The sequence below is a fragment of the Oncorhynchus tshawytscha genome, linkage group LG33 (assembly GCF_018296145.1).
Source record: "Oncorhynchus tshawytscha isolate Ot180627B linkage group LG33, Otsh_v2.0, whole genome shotgun sequence".
In the NCBI taxonomy this organism is placed as follows: Eukaryota; Metazoa; Chordata; class Actinopteri; order Salmoniformes; family Salmonidae; genus Oncorhynchus; species Oncorhynchus tshawytscha.
In genome coordinates, this window is record NC_056461.1 from 47,766,081 (window position 1) to 47,785,306 (window position 19,226).

The window sequence follows — 19,226 nt, forward strand, 5'->3', positions numbered from 1 at the left end:
TGTGATTTTACCCAAACGCACACTACAGGAGGAGATTATTACCATGGATTTTTGTTTGTTTGTTGTCAAACGGCAGTCAAGCATCGATCCTCATGTCACCAGAATAAGACGCTCGATCACCATCAAGCTCATCACCATGACCACACAGCCATCCAATCTCCGTAAACAAACACTGGCAGTAGAACGGGCCTCACTGATGAGCTCAGTGACTTTCAGGATGACAACTTTCCAAACAAGTCAGTTTGTCAAATTTCTGACCTGCTAGGAGCCGCCCGCCTCCCCTGGGTGTCAACTGTAAGAGCTGTTATTGTGAAGTGGAAAGGTCTAGGAGCAACAACGGCTCCGCCTTGAAGTGGTAGGCCACACAAACTCCGACAACGGGACCGGCGTGTGCTGAAGAGTTTAGCGTGTAAATATCGTCTGAGTTCCAAACGGCCTCTGGAAGCAACGTTAGTGCAAACAACTGTTCTTAATGATGTAAAGCTCGCCACTCCCCCATTGGTCTCTGGAGTGATGAATCACGCTTCATCATTTGGAAGTGCGATGGACAAATCTGTGTTTTGGCGGCTGCCAGGAGAGTGCTACCTGCCCGAATGCTGTCAAGTTTGGTGGAGGAGAAATAATAGTCTGGGGCTGTTTTTTATGGTTCAGTCTAGTCCCCTCCGGTGAAAGGAAATCTTAACCCTAGAGCATTCAATGACATTCTAGACGATTCTGTGCTTCCAACTTTATGGCAAATGTGGTTTGTAGAAAAAGGTGTGGAAGAACTTGGCTGGCCTGCACAGAGCCCTGACCTCAACCCCATCGAACACCTTTGGGATAATTTGGAATGCCGACAGCGAGCAAGGACTAATTGTCTTAACATCAATGCCCGACCTCATTAATGCTCTTGCGGCTGAAAGGAAGAAAATCCCTGCAGCAATGTTCCTACATCTAGTGGAAAGCCTTCCCAGAAGAGTGGAGGCTGTTATAGCAGCAATGTTCCAACATCTAGTGGAAAGCCTTCCCAGAAGAGTGGAGGCTGTTATAGCAGCAATGTTCCAACATCTAGTGGAAAGCCTTCCCAGAAGAGTGGAGGCTGTTATAGCAGCAATGTTCCAACATCTAGTGGAAAGCCTTCCCAGAAGAGTGGAGGCTGTTATAGCAGCAATGTTCCAACATCTAGAGGAAAGCCTTCCCAGAGGAGTGGAGGCCGTTATAGCAGCAATGTTCCTACATCTAGTGGAAAGCCTTCTCAGAAGAGTGGAGGCTGTTATAGCAGCAATGTTCCTACATCTAGTGGAAAGCCTTCCCAGAAGAGTGGAGGCTGTTATAGCAGCAATGTTCCAACATCTAGTAGAAAGCCTTCCCAGAAGAGTAGAGGCTGTTATAGCAGCAATGTTCCAACATCTAGTGGAAAGCCTTCTCAGAAGAGTGGAGGCTGTTATAGCAGCAATGTTCCAACATCTAGTAGAAAGCCTTCCCAGAAGAGTGGAGGCTGTTATAGCAGTGATGTTCCAACATCTAGTGGAAAGCCTTCCCAGAAGAGTGGAGGCTGTTATAGCAGCAATGTTCCAACATCTAGTGGAAAGCCTTCTCAGAAGAGTGGAGGCTGTTATAGCAGCAATGTTCCAACATCTAGTGGAAAGCCTTCTCAGAAGAGTGGAGGCTGTTATAGCAGCAATGTTCCAACATCTAGTGGAAAGCCTTCTCAGAAGAGTGGAGGCTGTTATAGCAGCAATGTTCCAACATCTAGTGGAAAGCCTTCCCAGAAGAGTGGAGGCTGTTATTGCAGCAACGTTCCAACATCTAGAGGAAAGCCTTCCGAGAAGAGTGGAGGCCGTTATAGCAGCAATGTTCCAACATCTAATGGAAAGCCTTCCCAGAAGAGTGGAGGCTGTTATAGCAGTGATGTTCCAACAAGAGTGGAGGGTTTTATAGCAGCAATGTTCCAACATCTAGTGGAAAGCCTTCCCAGAAGAGTGGAGGCCGTTATAGCAGCAATGTTCCAACATCTAGTGGAAAGCCTTCCGAGAAGTGTGGAGGCCGTTATAGCAGCAATGTTCCAGCAATGTTCCATCATCTAGTGGAAAGCCTTCCCAGAAGAGTGGAGGCTATTATAGCAGCAAAGGGGGACACACACTCCATATAAATGCCCATGATTTTGGAATGAGATGTTTGACGAGCAGGTGTCCACATACTTTTGGTCATGCAGTGTACTTCGATATGATATATCAATATTTGAGCATGAAGCCATTTCTCACATTTTACTGACACAAACAGATAATTATTATAATAATATTAAAGAAGTCCTCTAATATTCTGAAGTCTTGAGGTATTGCTCGCCTGAGGTAGAGTACCTTATGAAAAGCTGTTGACCACGCTTTCTTGATGTCTATAGTATTCTCTCGGGTATGCAGTCTGGTTTCCGCTCAGGTTATGGATGTGTAACTGCAACCTTAAAGGTCCTCAATGATGTCACCATTGCCCTTGATTCTAAGCAAAGTTGTGCTGCTATTTTTATTGACTTGGCCAAAGCTTTTGATACGGTAGACCATTCCATTCTTGTGGGCCAGCAATGGAGTATTGGTTTCTCTGAGGGGTCTTTGGCCTGGTTTGCTAACTACCACTCTCAAAGAGTGCAGTGTATGAAGTCAGAAAATCTGCTGTCTCAGCCACTGCCTGTCACCAAGGGAGTACCCCAAGGCTCGACCCTAGGCCCCACGCTCTTCTCAATTTACATCAACAACATAGCTCAGGCATTTATATGCAGATGATACAGTCTTATACTCAGCTGGCCCCTACCCGGGTTTTTGTGTTAAACACTCGACAACAAAGCTTTCTTAGCGTCCAACAAGCTTTCTCTACCCTTAACCTTGTTCTGAACACCTCCAAAACAAAGATCATGTGGTTTGGTAAGAAGAATGCCCCTCCCCCCACAGGTGTGATTACTACCTCTGAGGGTTTAGAGCTTGAGGTAGTCACCTCATACAAGTACTTGGGAGTATGGTTAGACGGTACACTGTCCTTCTCTCAGCACATATCAAAGCTGCATGCTAAAGTTAAATCTAGACTTGGTTTCCTCTATCGTAATCGCTCCTCTTTCACCCCAAACTAACCCTGATTCAGATGACCATCCTACCCATGCTAGATTACCGAGATGTCATTTATAGATCGGCAGGTAAGGGTGCTCTCGAGCGGCTAGATGTTATTTACCATTCAGCCATCAGATTTCCCATAGGACACACCACTGCACTCTATACTCCTCTGTAAACTGGTCATCTCTGTATACCCAACGCAAGACCCACTGGTTATTTATAAAACCCTGTTAGGCCTCCCTTCCCCTATCTGAGATATCTACTGCAGCCCTCATCCTCCACATACAAACATCCGTTCTGCCAGTCACATTCTGTTAAAGGTCCACAAAGCACACACATCCCTGGGTCGCTCGTCTTTTCAGTTCTCTGCAGCTAGCGACTGGAACAAGCTGCAACAAACACTCAAACTGTTATTGTCTCTACCTTCTTTCCCTTTGTGCCGTTGTCTGTGCCCAATAATGCTACCATGTTGTGTTGCTACCATGTTGTTGTTATGTTGTGTTGCTACCATGCTGTATTGTCATGTGTTGCTGCCATGATCTGTTGTTGTCTTAGGTCTCTCTTTATGTAGTGTTGTCTCTCTTGACGTGATGTGTTTTGTCCTATATTGATATTATTATTTACTTATATACAGTTGAAGTCAGAAGTTTACATACACTAGTTTTAATGACTCCAACCTAAGTGTTTCAACCACTACACACATTTCTTGTTAACAAACTATAGTTTTGGCAAGTCGGTTAGGACATCCACATTGTGCAAAATCACACAAGTAATTTTCCAACAATTGTTTACAGACAGATTATTTCACTTATAATTCACTGTATCACAATTCCAGTGGGTCAGAAGTTTACATACACAAGTTGACTGTGCCTTTAAACAGCTTGGAAAATTCCAGAAAATCATGTCATGGCTTTAGAAGCTTCTGATAGGCTAATTGACATCATTTGAGTCAATTGGAGGTGGACCTGTGGATGTATTTCAAGGCCTAACTTCAAACTCAGTGCCTCTTTGCTTGACATCATGGGAAATCAGCCAAGACCACGGTAAAAAAATTGTAGACCTCCACAAGTCTGGTTCATCTATTCCAAATGCCTGAAGGTACCAAGTTCATCTGTACAAACAATAGTACGCAAGTATAAACACCATGGGACCATGCAGCCGTCATACCGCTCAGGAAGGAGACGCATTCTGTCTCCTAGAGATGAACGTACTTTTGTGGGAAAAGTGCAAATCAATCCCAGAACAACAGCAAAAGGACCTTGTGAAGATGCTGGAGGAAACAGGTACAAAAGTATCTATATCCACAGTAAAACAAGTCCTATATCGACATAACCTGAAAGGCCGCTCAGCAAGGAAGAAGCCACTGCTCCAAAACCACCATAAAAAAGCCAGACTGCAGTTTGCAACTGGTACCAGAACCATCTGTATATAGCCTCGTTATGTTATTTTATTGTGTTACTTGTTATTATTTTTTACTATTGTTTATTTGGTAAATATTTTCTTAACTCTTCTTGAACTGCATTGTTGGTTAAGGGCTAGTAAGTAAGCATTTCACAGAAAAGGTCTACACCTGTTGTATTAGGCACATGTGACAAATAAAGTTTGATTTGATTTGAAAAGATCCCAACATGTCCAACGAACAGATCATCTGTTGGCATTTATCACATTTTAAACGAAACCTCCTATTTCCATCACAATAATAATATTATTTTTATACGGTTTGACTTTACTTGCATAAAAACTGTGGATGGAAATGTGGATAGTGTCTCAACTAGGGTAGCCTAGTGGTTAGAGTGTAGAGGTGGCAGGTAGCCTAGTGGTTAGAGTGGAGAGGCGGCAGGTAGCCTAGTGGTTAGAGTGCAGAGGTGGCAGGTAGCCTAGTGGTTAGAGCGTTGGACTAGTAACCGGAAGGTTGCAAGTTCGAATCCCCGAGCTGACAAGGTACAAATCTGTCGTTCTGCCCCTAAACAAGGCAGTTAACCCACTGTTCCTAGGCCGTCATTGAAAATAAGAATTTGTTCTTAACTGACTTGCCTAGTTAAATAAAGGTAAAAAAAAAAACTAGGATAAATGTTGATTTTTGACTGAGCATCGCGGGTTCAATCCCAGTTCTTGGTACTCGTTTAAAAATATATATATATATTGCGAAGAAGAAGACATATAGTGACGTCTTGGGGACCTGGACAAACGTGGACTATTGCAGTCTATCTTTAGTGATCTCGTTGCTCTTACCTTTCTTGTCTCCGAAGAACAGTGTCTGCTGTGCAGGGTTAGACCACTGGAGGGAAGTTTGGTCGTTGTACTCTACCCTGCAAGTCATGTTGGCTGTCCCCCCCTCTGTTACTGTCTGATTCTGGACCAAGGGTTGCTGCCCTGACGACCCTGGGGAGAGAGAGGAGAGAAGACAGGGAGAGAAAGGAGTAAATATGACAAACCATCATTTGTAGTGTAAGAGTCATTGGGTTTAGTATGGGTAAACATTCTTGCTATCAGAAGACAAACACAGTTCTTCCAATCTAAGAGAGATGGTTGTAGTTTTGTGCCAGCATCAAACCTTTTCAATGTTGAAGTTTGATTTCCAAATACAGTATGTGTAGACAGTATACCCTGTAATTGCATAGAATGCTTCTATTCCTCTATACTGTAGCCTACATGGTTTAGTGTTCTACATGGTTTAGTTTTTCTACACCAGCATGGTTTAGTGTTCTACATGGTTTAGTGTTCTACATGGTTTAGTGTTCTACATGGTTTAGTGTTCTACACCGACATGGTTTAGTGTTCTACATGGTTTAGTGTTCTACATGGTTTAGTGTTCTACATGGTTTAGTGTTCTACACCGACATGGTTTAGTGTTCTACATGGTTTAGTATTCTACATGGTTTAGTGTTCTACACCAACATGGTTTAGTGTTCTACATGGTTTAGTGTTCTACATGGTTTAGTGTTCTACACCAACATGGTTTAGTGTTCTACATGGTTTAGTGTTCTACACCGACATGTTTTAGTGTTCTACATGGTTTAGTGTTCTACACCGACATGGTTTAGTATTCTACATGGTTTAGTGTTCTACACCAGCATGGTTTAGTGTTCTACATGGTTTAGTGTTCTACACCGTCATGGTTTAGTGTTCTACATGGTTTAGTGTTCTACACCGTCATGGTTTAGTGTTCTACATGGTTTAGTGTTCTACATGGTTTAGTGTTCTACATGGTTTAGTGTTCTACATGGTTTAGTGTTCTACATGGTTTAGTGTTCTACATGGTTTAGTGTTCTACATGGATATGGTTTAGTGTTCTACATGGTTTAGAGTTCTACACCAACATGGTTTAGTGTTCTACATGGTTTAGTGTTCTACATGGACATGGTTTAGTGTTCTACATGGTTTAGTGTTCTACACCAACATGGTTTAGTGTTCTACATGGTTTAGTGTTCTATATGGAAATACAACACAACATTCCCTCAGGAAATACAACACAACGTTCCCTCTCAGGAAATACAACACGACGTTCCCTCTCGAAATACAACACGACGTTCCCTCTCAGGAAATACAACACGACGTTCCCTCTCGAAATACAACACGACGTTCCCTCTCAGGAAATACAACACGACGTTCCCTCTCAGGAAATACAACACGATGTTCCCTCTCAGGAAATACAACACGACGTTCCCTCAGGAAATACAACACGACGTTCCCTCTCGAAATACAACACGACGTTCCCTCTCAGGAAATACAACCCTCTCAGGAAATACAACACGACGTTCCCTCTCAGGAAATACAACACGACGTTCCCTCTCAGGAAATACAACACGACGTCCCTCAGGAAATACAACACGATGTTCCCTCTCAGGAAATACAGGAAATACACACGACGTTCCCTCTCAGGAAATACAACACGACGTTCCCTCTCAGGAAATACAACACAACGTTCCCTCTCAGGAAATACAACACGAAATACGTTCCCTCTCAGGAAATACAACACGACGTTCCCTCTCAGGAAATACAACACGACGTTCCCTCTCAGGAAATACAACACGACGTTCCCTCTCAGGAAATACAACACGACGTTCCCTCTCAGGAAATACAACACGACGTTCCCTCTCAGGAAATACAACACGACGTTCCCTGTCAGGAAATACAGCACGACGTTCCCTTGGCATTCCACTGAGCGTTCTCTGTGGTATCAGGACACCAACATGTGTAACATCCGTCCCATTTCCTCATATAGAACAAAGCAGAGGAGAAACGTTGGATGGAGCCTACTCTCTAGGAAGGAGGCTGAAAGGCCTAATTACTAGCCCAAGATTGAGCTCTCCTCTGGGGGGTAAATTAGCTCCTCTACGGGCCTCTCTAACTAAGAACCACCACTAAAGTCTCAGGATAAAACGTGGCTTAATGCTCACACACACACAGGGAGGAAGGGGGACGGAGAGCGATGGGGCGGGAGAGGGAGGGAAGGGGAAGAGAGAGAGGGAGAGGGAGGGGGAGGGGAGAGAGGGAGAGAGAGGGAGAGGATGGAGGGAGGGAGGGAGATGGACAGGGAGGGAGGGAGAGAGATGGACAGGGAGGGAGGGAAGGGGAAGGGAGAGAGAGGGAGAGGGAGGGAGAGAGATGGACAGGGAGGAGGGAAGGGGAAAAGAGGGAGAGGGAGAGGGAGAGATGGACAGGGAGGGAGGGAAGGGGAAGAGAGAGCGAGGGAGAGGGAGGGAGAGAGAGATGGACAGGGAAGGGGAAGAGAGAGAGAGGGAGAGGGAGGGAGATGGAAAGGGAGGGAGATGGACAGGGAGGGAGGGAGGGAGATGGACAGGGAGGGAGGGAAGGGGAAGAGAGAGAGACAGGGAGAGGGAAGAGAGAGAGATGGACAGGGAGGAAGGGGGACGGAGAGCGATGGGGGCGGGAGAGGGAGGGAGAGATATGGACAGGGAGGGAGGGAAGGGGAAGAGAGAGAGGGAAGGAAGGGGAAGAGAGAGAGATGGACAGGGAGGGAGGAAGGGGGAGAGAGGGAGAGGGAGGGAGGGAGATGGACAGGGAGGGAGGGAAGGGGGAGAGAGGGAGAGATGGACAGGGAGGGAGGGAAGGGGAAGAGAGAGAGAGGGAGAGGGAGGGAGAGAGATGGACAGGGAGGGAGGGAAGGGGAAGAGAGAGAGAGAGAGAGGAGAGAGGGAGGGAGAGAGATGGACAGGGAGGGAGGGAGGGAAGGGGAAGAGAGAGGGGAGAGAGATGGACAGGGAGGGTGGGAAGTGGAAGAGAGAGAGGGGAGAGGGAGGGAGAGAGATGGACAGGGAGGGAGGGAGGGAAGGGGAAAGAGAGAGAGAGGGAGAGATGGACAAGGAGGAAGGGAAGGGGGAGAGAGGGAAAGGGAGGGAGAGGGAGGGACAGGGAGGGTGGGAAGTGGAAGAGAGAGAGAGGGAGAGGGAGGGAGAGAGATGGACAGGGAGGGTGGGAAGTGGAAGAGAGAGAGAGGGAGAGGGAGGGAGAGAGAGATGGACAAGGAGGAAGGGAAGGGGAGAGAGGGAGAGGGAGGGAGAGGGAGGGAGGGAGATGGACAGGGAGGGAGGGAAGGGGAGAGAGGGAGATGGAGCGAGAGGGAGGGAGGGAGGGAGGGGGAGGGAGGGAGGGAGGGAGGGAGGGAGGGAGGGAGATAAAAAGAAACAAAAACTTTGTTGGCCCAATAGTTATTACATAATTTACAATACAAACTTTATTTAAAATACAAACTTAAATTTCATTTAACCTAGAAAGTTAGAACCAAACCCCTCTCCTCGTCCACTGCACATAGACCAGCCTCCACCTGCACAGCAGTGATTCTATGGCTGATCAGTAAGAGCTGACCCCGGTGTGGACACCCCTGCAGCCACAGCCACCCCCTCAGTCTGGCCGTCTCAGCCCTCCCCCTCAGTCTGGCCGTCTTAGCCCACCCCCTCAGCCTGGCAGTCTCAGCCCTCCCCTCAGTCTGGCCATCTCAGCCCACCCCCTCAGCCTGGCAGTCTCAGCCCTCCCCCTCAGCCTGGCAGTCTCAGCCCTCCCCCTCAGCCCAGCCCCTCAGTCTGGCCGTCTCAGCCCAGCCCCTCAGCCTGGCCGTCTCAGCCCACCCCCTCAGCTGGCCGTCCCCCTCCCCCTCAGCCCCCCTCAGCCCTCCCCTCAGCCCACCCCCTCAGCCTGGCCGTCTCAGCCCCCCCCTCAGCCCACCCCCTCAGTCTGGCCGTCTCAGCCCAGCCCCTCAGTCTGGCCGTCTCAGCCCACCCCCCAGGCCACCCCCCCCTCAGCCTGGCCCTCCCCTCAGTCTTCAGCCCACCCCCTCAGCCTGGCCGTCTCAGCCCACCCCTCAGCTGGCCGTCTCAGCCCACCCCCTCAGCCTGGCCGTCTCAGCCCACCCCCTCAGCCCACCCCCCCTCAGTCTGGCCGTCTCCCAGCCCCCACCCCCCCCCTCAGCCTGGCCGTCTCAGCCCACCCCCTCAGCCTGGCCGTCTCAGCCCTCAGCCGTCTCAGCCCACCCCCCAGCCCACCCCTCAGTCTGGCCGTCTCAGCCCACCCCCTCAGTCTGGCCGTCTCAGCCCACCCCCTCAGTCTGGCCGTCTCAGCCCACCCCCTCAGTCTGGCCGTCTCAGCCCACCCCCTCAGTCTGGCCGTCTCAGCCCACCCCCTCAGTCTGGCCGTCTCAGCCCACCCCCTCCCTGGCCGTCTCAGCCCACCCCCTCAGTCTGGCCGTCTCAGCCCCCTCCCCCCGTCTCAGCCCACCCCCCCCTCAGTCTGGCCGTCTCAGCCCACCCCCCCCTCAGCCCACCCCCCCCCTCAGCCTGGCCGTCTCAGCCCTCCCCCTCAGCCCACCCCCTCAGTCTGGCAGTCTCAGCCCTCCCACCCCCTCAGCCTGGCCGTCTCAGCCCTCCCCCTCAGCCCACCCCCTCAGCCCTCCCCCTCAGCCCACCCCCTCAGCCTGGCCGTCTCAGCCCTCCCCCTCATCCCACCCCCTCAGCCCTCCCCCCTCAGCCCACCCCCCCCTCAGCCTGGCCGTCTCAGCCCACCCCCCTCAGCCTGGCCGTCTCAGCCCACCCCCTCAGTCTCACCATAACAGAAGCCCAGAGTACAGGAGCTTGACCCATGATCTAAACAGCAGTGATTCTATGGCTGATCAGTAAGAGCTGACCCCGGTGTGGACACCCCTGCAGCCACCCCCTCAGTCTGGCCGTCTCAGCCCACCCCCTCAGCCTGGCAGTCTCAGCCCTCCCCCTCAGCCTGGCAGTCTCAGCCCTCCCCCTCAGTCTGGCCATCTCAGCCCACCCCCTCAGCCTGGCAGTCTCAGCCCTCCCCCCCTCAGCCTGGCAGTCTCAGCCCAGCCCCCTCAGTCTGGCCGTCTCCCCAGCCCCTCAGTGCATGCCCCCCACAACCAAAACACTTCAGACTACCCGTGGTCACATTAAAACCCTGTCGGCTTTCTCCTCATACCTCACCTGATACGAAATAACATAATGTTTTTGTTGTTGTCGGTCAGTCAAAAAAACAAACAAACATGAAAACCTGCCTTATTAAGTGGTAAAACTGTTACAACAGTTGTTTTTTTTTAATATTTTTTTAATATTAGAGTAATAACTCTCTCTTTGGGATGGCGAATTTCCGGTTAAGGTGTGAGCTCTCGCATCAGATCGCCATCGCAAATGAACGGTGGTGGCACATTGGATATGTTCGAGAAGCAGTTGAAAGATTTTCATAGCCAATATCCTCCACTGTCACATTTTGATTCTGACATGCACCTGAAACCGTGACGGAGATAAAAGGATGGCTTCTCCACGTTTAAAAAAAAAAAATCATCTTCTTCATAGCTCCAGAAAGCCAGCTCCATCATCCAGGCAGATCGCTCAAGATGGACGTCCACGTCCTGAGGACACCGGGGAAATGCTTTCAAAACTGCCCACCAGGGGCGCAACAATGAGCGCTATTACCATTAAGCAGGCTTGGGTTTTGCTAGGGCAAAATCGTATGACTACAAATCCAAAGGTCACTTGTTCAACCCTAGTGGTAAACACTAATTTATTGTTTTCACTCTATCCCAAACCTTAACCATTAACCTCAAGATCCACCATACAGATATCGCTCTGCCATTTCCTGGTTGATAAACTTCCAGTAGTTTTCCTAATTTCAAAAACAAACCGGTATAGTGTATAGAATCGTTGCAACATCTAAACTGCTTTAAAATATATTTTCTATAACCACAAATGATGTATTTTCTGATGTTTTGAAGCTGCTGAACAAAACTGAAAGTAAAAGACAAAAAAAAAAAAAAAACGTAAGAATGGAAAGCATAGAAATTCACACATAGAACAGATCTACCTCTTTTTAAAACTTTATTTCAATGAGAACGATAGATCTATTACACACATTTCTATGTGAATTTGGTCAGGTCGCTGCCAACAAAGTTACATGTTGCAGTTTTAACCTTCCGGGACGAATCCCTTAAACGTAATGTTCTCCCCCTATCCAAGACCTTAACCCTCAACTTCGAGATTTGACGTCTGGAGAAACGGAACGACGTTAAGCAGGAGTCGTCGACCCAGGGTGTCAAAAACACTATGAAACGTGACCTTTGGAGAAACATGGATAAACCGCGAGATCTTGTTCCCATCACCACCATCATCAATCCCGTCACTACCATCCAACTAGGCTTCCGTCAGACTAGATACCTTCACTACCATCCAAATAGGCTTCCGTCAGACTAGATACCTTCACTACCATCCAAATAGGCTTCCGTCAGACTAGATACCTTCACTACCATCCAACTAGGCTTCCGTCAGACTAGATACCTTCACTACCATCCAACTAGGCTTCCGTCAGACTAGATACCTTCACTACCATCCAACTAGGCTTCCGTCAGACTAGATACCTTCACTACCATCCAACTGGCCTTCCATCAGAATAGATACCTTCACTACCATCCAACTAGGCTTCCATCAGAATAGATACCTTCACTACCATCTGACTGGGCTTCCATCAGAATAGATACCTTCACTACCATCCAACTAGGCTTCCGTCAGACTAGATACCTTCACTACCATCCAACTAGGCTTCCGTCAGACTAGATACCTTCACAACCATCCAACTAGGCTTCCATCAGACTAGATACCTTCACTACCATCCAACTAGGCTTCCGTCAGAATAGATACCTTCACTACCATCCAACTAGGCTTCCGTCAGACTAGATACCTTCACTACCATCCAAATAGGCTTCCGTCAGACTAGATCCCTTCACTACCATCCAACTAGGCTTCCGTCAGACTAGATACCTTCACTACCATCCAACTAGGCTTCCGTCAGACTAGATACCTTCACTACCATCCAACTAGGCTTCCGTCAGACTAGATACCTTCACTACCATCCAACTGGCCTTCCATCAGAATAGATACCTTCACTACCATCCAACTAGGCTTCCATCAGAATAGATACCTTCACTACCATCTAACTAGGCTTCCATCAGACTAGATACCTTCACTTCCATCCAACTAGACTTCCATCAGACTAGATACCTTCACTACCATCCAACTGGGCTTCCATCAGAATAGATACCTTCACTACCATCCAACTAGGCTTCCGTCAGACTAGATACCTTCACTACCATCCAACTAGGCTTCCGTCAGACTAGATACCTTCACTACCATCCAACTGGCCTTCCATCAGACTAGATACCTTCACTACCATCCATCTAGACTTCCATCAGAATAGATACCTTATCCCCCCAAAGACATTCAGCGAGCTAACCATTATCTTATCGATCATTTTCTTATTTTATCTGCATACTACAATTCAGCGTTTAGCTGAAAATGAGTACAAGACAGCCTAACCATTAATACAATCCTTGATACTTGGGACACAGCCACAGTGCTCCAATCTAATCCATGTTATTTTAAATGGACGACGTTGTTTTCCCGAGCATCTAATCTGTTTTTCTATCCAAACCATTCTTCAGAGAACGTTCACAAGGGTCAGTGTTCGTTCTAATAAAGCTTTAGCTCATTCAATTTCAATTTCCACTGACCTTTTCGCAACAAACGAGGAACACCAACTTTACATCTCGTTAACCAACCATGCAACAACAATGACACAAATGGCAGTATTCATCTACATGATTGCATTACCTGATGGGGGCATTTTGGACTCTATACACAACTAAAGACAGCCTGAGATACTGCATAATAGTCTATAGCATATGATGGAAATGTACTTGGTGTGATAAAAATAATCACAGACCAGACCAGACTCCTGGTTTTCCATAAATCCTGGTTGGAATATCCCTAACCCAGAATCCTCCAAATATGATTTCTAGAAAACGTGGGTATTTAGAAAAAGTTACTGGTATTTAGGTAACCCTAAATGTACTGTATCCCAAACATTTTAGTACGTTAGCATCTGTAATTATTTAGTCCTTTACGCTCCCACGTCAGAGCTCTGATCTCCACCCTCCCACGTCAGAGCTCTGATCTCTACCCTCCCACATCAGAGCTCTGATCTCTACCCTCCCACGTCAGAGCTCTGATCTGCACCCTCCCACGTCAGAGCTCTGATCTGCACCCTCCCACATCAGAGCTCTGATCTCCACCCTCCCACGTCAGAGCTCTGATCTCCACCCTCCCACGTCAGAGCTCTGATCTCTACCCTCCCACGTCAGAGCTCTGATCTGCACCCTCCCACATCAGAGCTCTGATCTCCACCCTCCCACGTCAGAGCTCTGATCTCTACCCCCACATCCCACGTCAGAGCTCTGATCTCCACCCTCCCACGTCAGAGCTCTGATCTCTACCCTCCCACGTCAGAGCTCTGATCTCTACCCTCCCACGTCAGAGCTCTGATCTCTACCCTCCCACGTCAGAGCTCTGATCTCTACCCTCCCACGTCAGAGCTCTGATCTGCACCCTCCCACATCAGAGCTCTGATCTCCACCCTCCCACGTCAGAGCTCTGATCTCTACCCTCCCATGTCAGAGCTCTGATCTCTACCCTCCCACGTCAGAGCTCTGATCTCTACCCTCCCACGTCAGAGCTCTGATCTCTACCCTCCCACGTCAGAGCTCTGATCTCTACCCTCCCACGTCAGAGCTCTGATCTCTACCCTCCCACGTCAGAGCTCTGATCTCCACCCTCCCACGTCTGAGCCATGATTACGCCAAGACAAGAACCCTCTGTTCCCTCTGAGTATATACTTTCCAGGGCTGAAGTGTATACGTTTTTAGGACTGGCGTGTACACTTCTGAGTGAAGTGTGCTTGTAGGAGGGTCCTTAGCCAAACAATCTTCTGCAATCAGCATAACCACACAAACACTACAACACACTCAACATCTTAATGAACACTCACTTGAATGCAATTCATATCTGGTTTCAGCTACAGGCTTTCTGCGGTGCCATGTCGGAGAAACTAAAGTCAATTTCCAGGGAAATATCCTGCTGCTCCAACAAAGTATAAATGTAACACTGATATAAGATCATGGCGTGACCCAAATACAACCAATGCTGTTCCTGTTGATTTACAACCCATTAGTCCTGTTGATTTACAACCCATTAGTCCTGTTGATTTACAACCCATTAGTCCTGTTGATTTACAACCCATTAGTCCTGTTGATTTACAACCCATTAGTCCTGTTGATTTACAACCCATTAGTCCTGTTGATTTACAACCCATTAGTCCTGTTGATTTACAACCCATTAGTCCTGTTGATTTACAACCCATTAGTCCTGTTGATTTACAACCCATATGTCCTGTTGATGTACAACCCATTAGTCCTGTTGATGTACAACCCATTAGTCCTGTTGATTTACAACCCATTAGTCCTGTTGATTTACAACCCATTAGTCCTGTTGATTTACAACCCATTAGTCCTGTTGATTTACAACCCATTAGTCCTGTTGATTTACAACCCATTAGTCCTGTTGATGTACAACCCATTAGTCCTGTTGATGTACAACCCATATGTCCTGTTGATGTACAACCCATTAGTCCTGTTGATTTACAACCCATTAGTCCTGTTGATTTACAACCCATTAGTCCTGTTGATTTACAACCCATTAGTCCTGTTGATTTACAACCCATTAGTCCTGTTGATTTACAACCCATTAGTCCTGTTGATTTACAACCCATATGTCCTGTTGATTGAACCATTTTCACTTCCTAGTGCACTGTTTTTGACGAGTGCAAATAAGTCTCTGGTCAAAGTAGTGCAATAAATAGGGAATAGGGTCCCATAGGGCCCTGGTCTAAAGTAGTGCAATAAATAGGGAATAGGGTCCCATAGGGCCCTGGTCTAAAGTAGTGCACTAAATAGGGAATAGGGTCCCATAGGGCCCTGGTCTAAAGTAGTGCACTAAATAGGGAATAGGGTCCCATAGGGCTCTGGTCTAAAGTAGTGCACTAAATAGGGAATAGGGTCCCATAGGGCCCTGGCCTAAAGTAGTGCACTAAATAGGGAATAGGATCCTGGTCTAAAGTAGTGCACTAAATAGGGGATAACGTACCATTTGTTACGCGACCACATGTTTTACACCAGGTACCCAGGCCTACAAGCCGATGCCAGAAATAACTATATAAATATATATTTTTAATTATTATTATGTATTTATTTTACAGTGGATTTAGGCTAGCTAGCTGAGGCCTGAACCTGCAGTCACACAGACTGACGAGTAGAGATCAATTCCATTGAGTCACATGGGAAGTTAAGAGAAATGACCATTTACGATGTGCTTTGTCTCACTCTCCTCTCTTCCCCTCCTCTCTTCCCCCTCTCTTCCCTCCTCTCTTCCCCTCCCCTCTCTTCCCCTCCTCTCTTCCCCTCCTCTCTTCCCCTCCTCTCTTCCCCCTCTCTTCCCCCTCTCTTCCCTCCTCTCTTCCCCCTCTCTTCCCTCCTCTCTTCCCTCCTCTCTTCCCCTCCTCCTCTCTTCCCCTCCCCCTCTCCTCTCTTCCCCCTCTCTTCCCCTCATCTCTTCCCCTCCTCTCTTCCCCCCTCTCTTCCCTCCTCTCTTCCCTCCTCTCTTCCCTCCTCTCTTCCCCTCCTCTCTTCCCTCCTCTCTTCACTCCTCTCTTCCACTCCTCTCTTCCCTCCTCTCTTCCCTCCTCTCTTCCCTTCTCTCTTCCCTCCTCTCTTCCCTCCTCTCTTCCCTTCTCTCTTCCCTCCTCTCTTCCTTCTCTCTTCCCTCCTCCTCCCTCCTCTCTTCCCTCCTCTCTTCCCTCCTCTCTTCCCTCCTCTCCTCCCTCCTCTCTTCCCTCCTCTCTTCCCTCCTCTCTTCCCTCCTCTCCTCCCCCTCCTCTCTTCCCTCCTCTCTTCCCTCCTCTCCCCTCCCTCCCCCCTCTCTTCCCTCCTCTCTTCCCTCCTCTCCTCCCTCCTCTCTTCCCTCCTCTCTTCCCTCCTCTCTTCCCTCCTCTCCTCCCTCCTCTCTTCCCTCCTCTTCCCTTCCCTCTCTCTCCTCCCTCCTCTCTTCCCTCCTCTCTTCCCTCCTCTCTTCCCTCCTCTCTTCCCCTCCTCTCTTCCCCTCCTCTCTTCCCTTCTCTAAGATGCAGCTATTTGACCGTGAAGTCTATGTATGAAACGGGATGAGCCAATTTTACAGTTGAGACACCCAGACTGAGGGAGGTGAAGTGGAGAGAGGGGGAGGAGGGTGGGGGTAGAGAAGGAGGAGGGTGCAGGGAGAGACTGAGGGAGGTGGGTAGAGAAGGGGGGGGGGTGGGTAGAGAAGGAGAAGGGTGGGGGCAGAGAAGGAGGAGGGTGGGGGTAGAGAAGGAGGAGGGTGAGGGTGGGGTAGAGAAGGGGGAGGGGGGGGTAGGGGGGGGGGTGGGGGTAGAGAAGGGGAGGGTGGGGGTGAGGGGGAGGGTGAGGGTAGAGAAGGAGGAGGGTGGGGGTAGAGAAGGGGGAGGGTGGGGGTAGAGAAGGAGGAGGGTGGGGGTAGAGAAGGAGGATGGGGGGTAGAGAAGGGGAGGGTGGGGGTAGAGAAGGAGGAGGGTGGGGGTAGAGAAGGAGGAGGGTGGGGGTAGAGAAGGGGGAGGGGGTGGGGGTAGAGAAGGAGGGAGGTGAAGTGGAGAGGGGGGGAGGAGGGGGGGAGGAGGGGGTAGAGAAGGAGGAGGGTGGGGGTAGAGAAGGAGGAGGGTGGGGGTAGAGAAGGGGGAGGGTGGGGGTAGAGAAGGAGGGAGGTGAAGTGGAGAGAGGGGGAGGAGGGTGGGGGTAGAGAAGGAGGAGGGTGGGGGGTAGAGAAGGAGGGAGGTGAAGTGGAGAGAGGGGGAGGAGGGTGGGGGTAGAGAAGGAGGAGGGTGCAGGGAGAGACTGAGGGAGGTGAAGTGGAGAGAGGGGGAGGGTGGGGGTAGAGAAGGGGGAGGGTGGGGGTAGAGAAGGAGGAGGGTGGGGGTAGAGAAGGAGGATGGGGGTAGAGAAGGGGGAGGGTGGGGTAGAGAAGGAGGAGGGTGGGGGTAGAGAAGGAGGAGGGTGGGGGTAGAGAAGGAGGAGGGTGGGGGTAGAGAAGGGGAGGGTGCAGGGAGAGACTGAGGGAGGTGAAGTGGAGAGAGGGGGAGGAGGGTGGGGGTAGAGAAGGAGGAGGGTGGGGGTAGAGAAGGAGGAGGGTGGGGGGTAGAGAAGGGGGGGGGTAGGGTGGGGGTAGAGAAGGAGAGAAGGAGGAGGGTGCAGGGAGAAACTGAGGGAGGTGAAGTGGAGAGAGGAATGAGAGATAGGGATGAGAAGTAATAGATAAGGACATGGAAATATGAGGCAAAGGGGGAAAAGGGATGAAAAATGAGGGACGGGGAGGTAGAGAGGTGAGGCGAGGAGCACGATAGAGAGAGAGAGAAAGGGAGGAGAAGCGGGAAGAGAGATGGAGGAGGGTGATGAGAGAGGGAGGAAAGAGAGAAGGAAAGAGGAGAGAGAGGTGAGGAGAGAGACGGAGGTGAGAAAGAGGGATGAGCAGTGAGGGATGAGGAGGTAGTGGTAGAGAGAGACACAGGGATGAGTAGTGAGGGATGAGGAGGTAGTGGTAGAGAGAGACACAGGGATGAGTAGTGAGGGATGAGGAGGTAGTGGTAGAGAGAGAGAAAGAGGTAAGGCAAGGAGCATGGGTCATTTACAGTGCTGATTAAGGTCTCCCTGGGTTAACATGGCGTGTGAGAGAGAGATAGAGGGAGGAGAGGAGCAAGAGATAGAGAGAAATGGATCTGGGCTGCTAGAGGAATGTTTTATTCATGGAGGTTTTGCATGAAGCATGGCCTGTCACCAGAATTACTGCCTGCATCCTCCTCTCCTCTCCTCTCCCCTCTTCAATCTCTCCGTGTCTCTCTCTCTCCGTGTCCCTCTCTCTCCGTGTCTCTCTCTCTCCGTGTCTCTCTCTCTCAGAGTCTCTCTCTCTCCGTGTCTCTCTCTCCGTCTCTCTCTCTCCGTGTCTCTCTCTCTCCGTGTCTCTCTCTCTCTGTGTCTCTCTCTCTCCTTGTCTCTCTCTCTCTCCGTGTCTCTCTCTCTGTCTCTCTCTCTCTGTCTCTGTCTCTCCTCCGTCTCTCTCTCTCTGTCTCTGTCTGTCTCTGTCTCCGTCTCTCTCTCCGTCTCTCTCTCTCTCCTTGTCTCTCTCTCTCTGTGTCTCTCTCTCTCCTTGTCTCTCTCTCTCCTGTGTCTCTCTCTCTCTCTCTCTGTCTCTGTCTCTCTCTCCGTCTCTCTCTCTCTGTCTCTGTCTGTCTCTGTCTCCGTCTCTCTCTCCGTCTCTCTCTCTCTCTGTATCCTCCTTTTTCTTCTCTTTCTCCTCTCTCTCTCTTTGCGTCGTTCTCGCTTCCCCACCTTCTCCCTCCTTCGTTCTCTATTGTCCTTAAAACCTGCTCATTTGTCAACCATCTTGATCTTGAGTTGTGAGAATAAATAAAGCAACAAACGAGAAGTGTACTGAAAACCAACACTGAAAACCAACAGTGGTAACCAACAGTGGAAACCAACACTGAAAACCAACAGTGGTAACCAACAGTGGAAACCAACACTGAAAACCAACAGTGGTAACCAACACTGAAAACCAACAGTGGTAACCAACAGTGGAAACCAACACTGAAAACCAACACTGAAAACCAACAGTGGAAACCAACACTGAAAACCAACAGTGGTAACCAACAGTGAAACCAACACTGAAAACCAACAGTGGTAACCAACAGTGGAAACCAACACTG

At 49.3% G+C, this 19,226-nt stretch overlaps 1 protein-coding gene across 2 annotated transcripts in view; it reads right to left on the bottom strand.

Annotated features, from left to right (window-relative positions):
- LOC121841693 (cell adhesion molecule 2-like) overlaps positions 1–19,226 on the bottom strand; it is a 685,661-nt gene that overhangs the window by 200,138 nt on the left and 466,297 nt on the right. For both annotated transcript variants that reach the window (XM_042311701.1, XM_042311700.1), the window contains one exon: positions 5,310–5,459. In XM_042311701.1, coding sequence (XP_042167635.1) covers positions 5,310–5,459 — 150 coding nt within the window. The remainder of the gene's footprint in view (positions 1–5,309; positions 5,460–19,226) is intronic.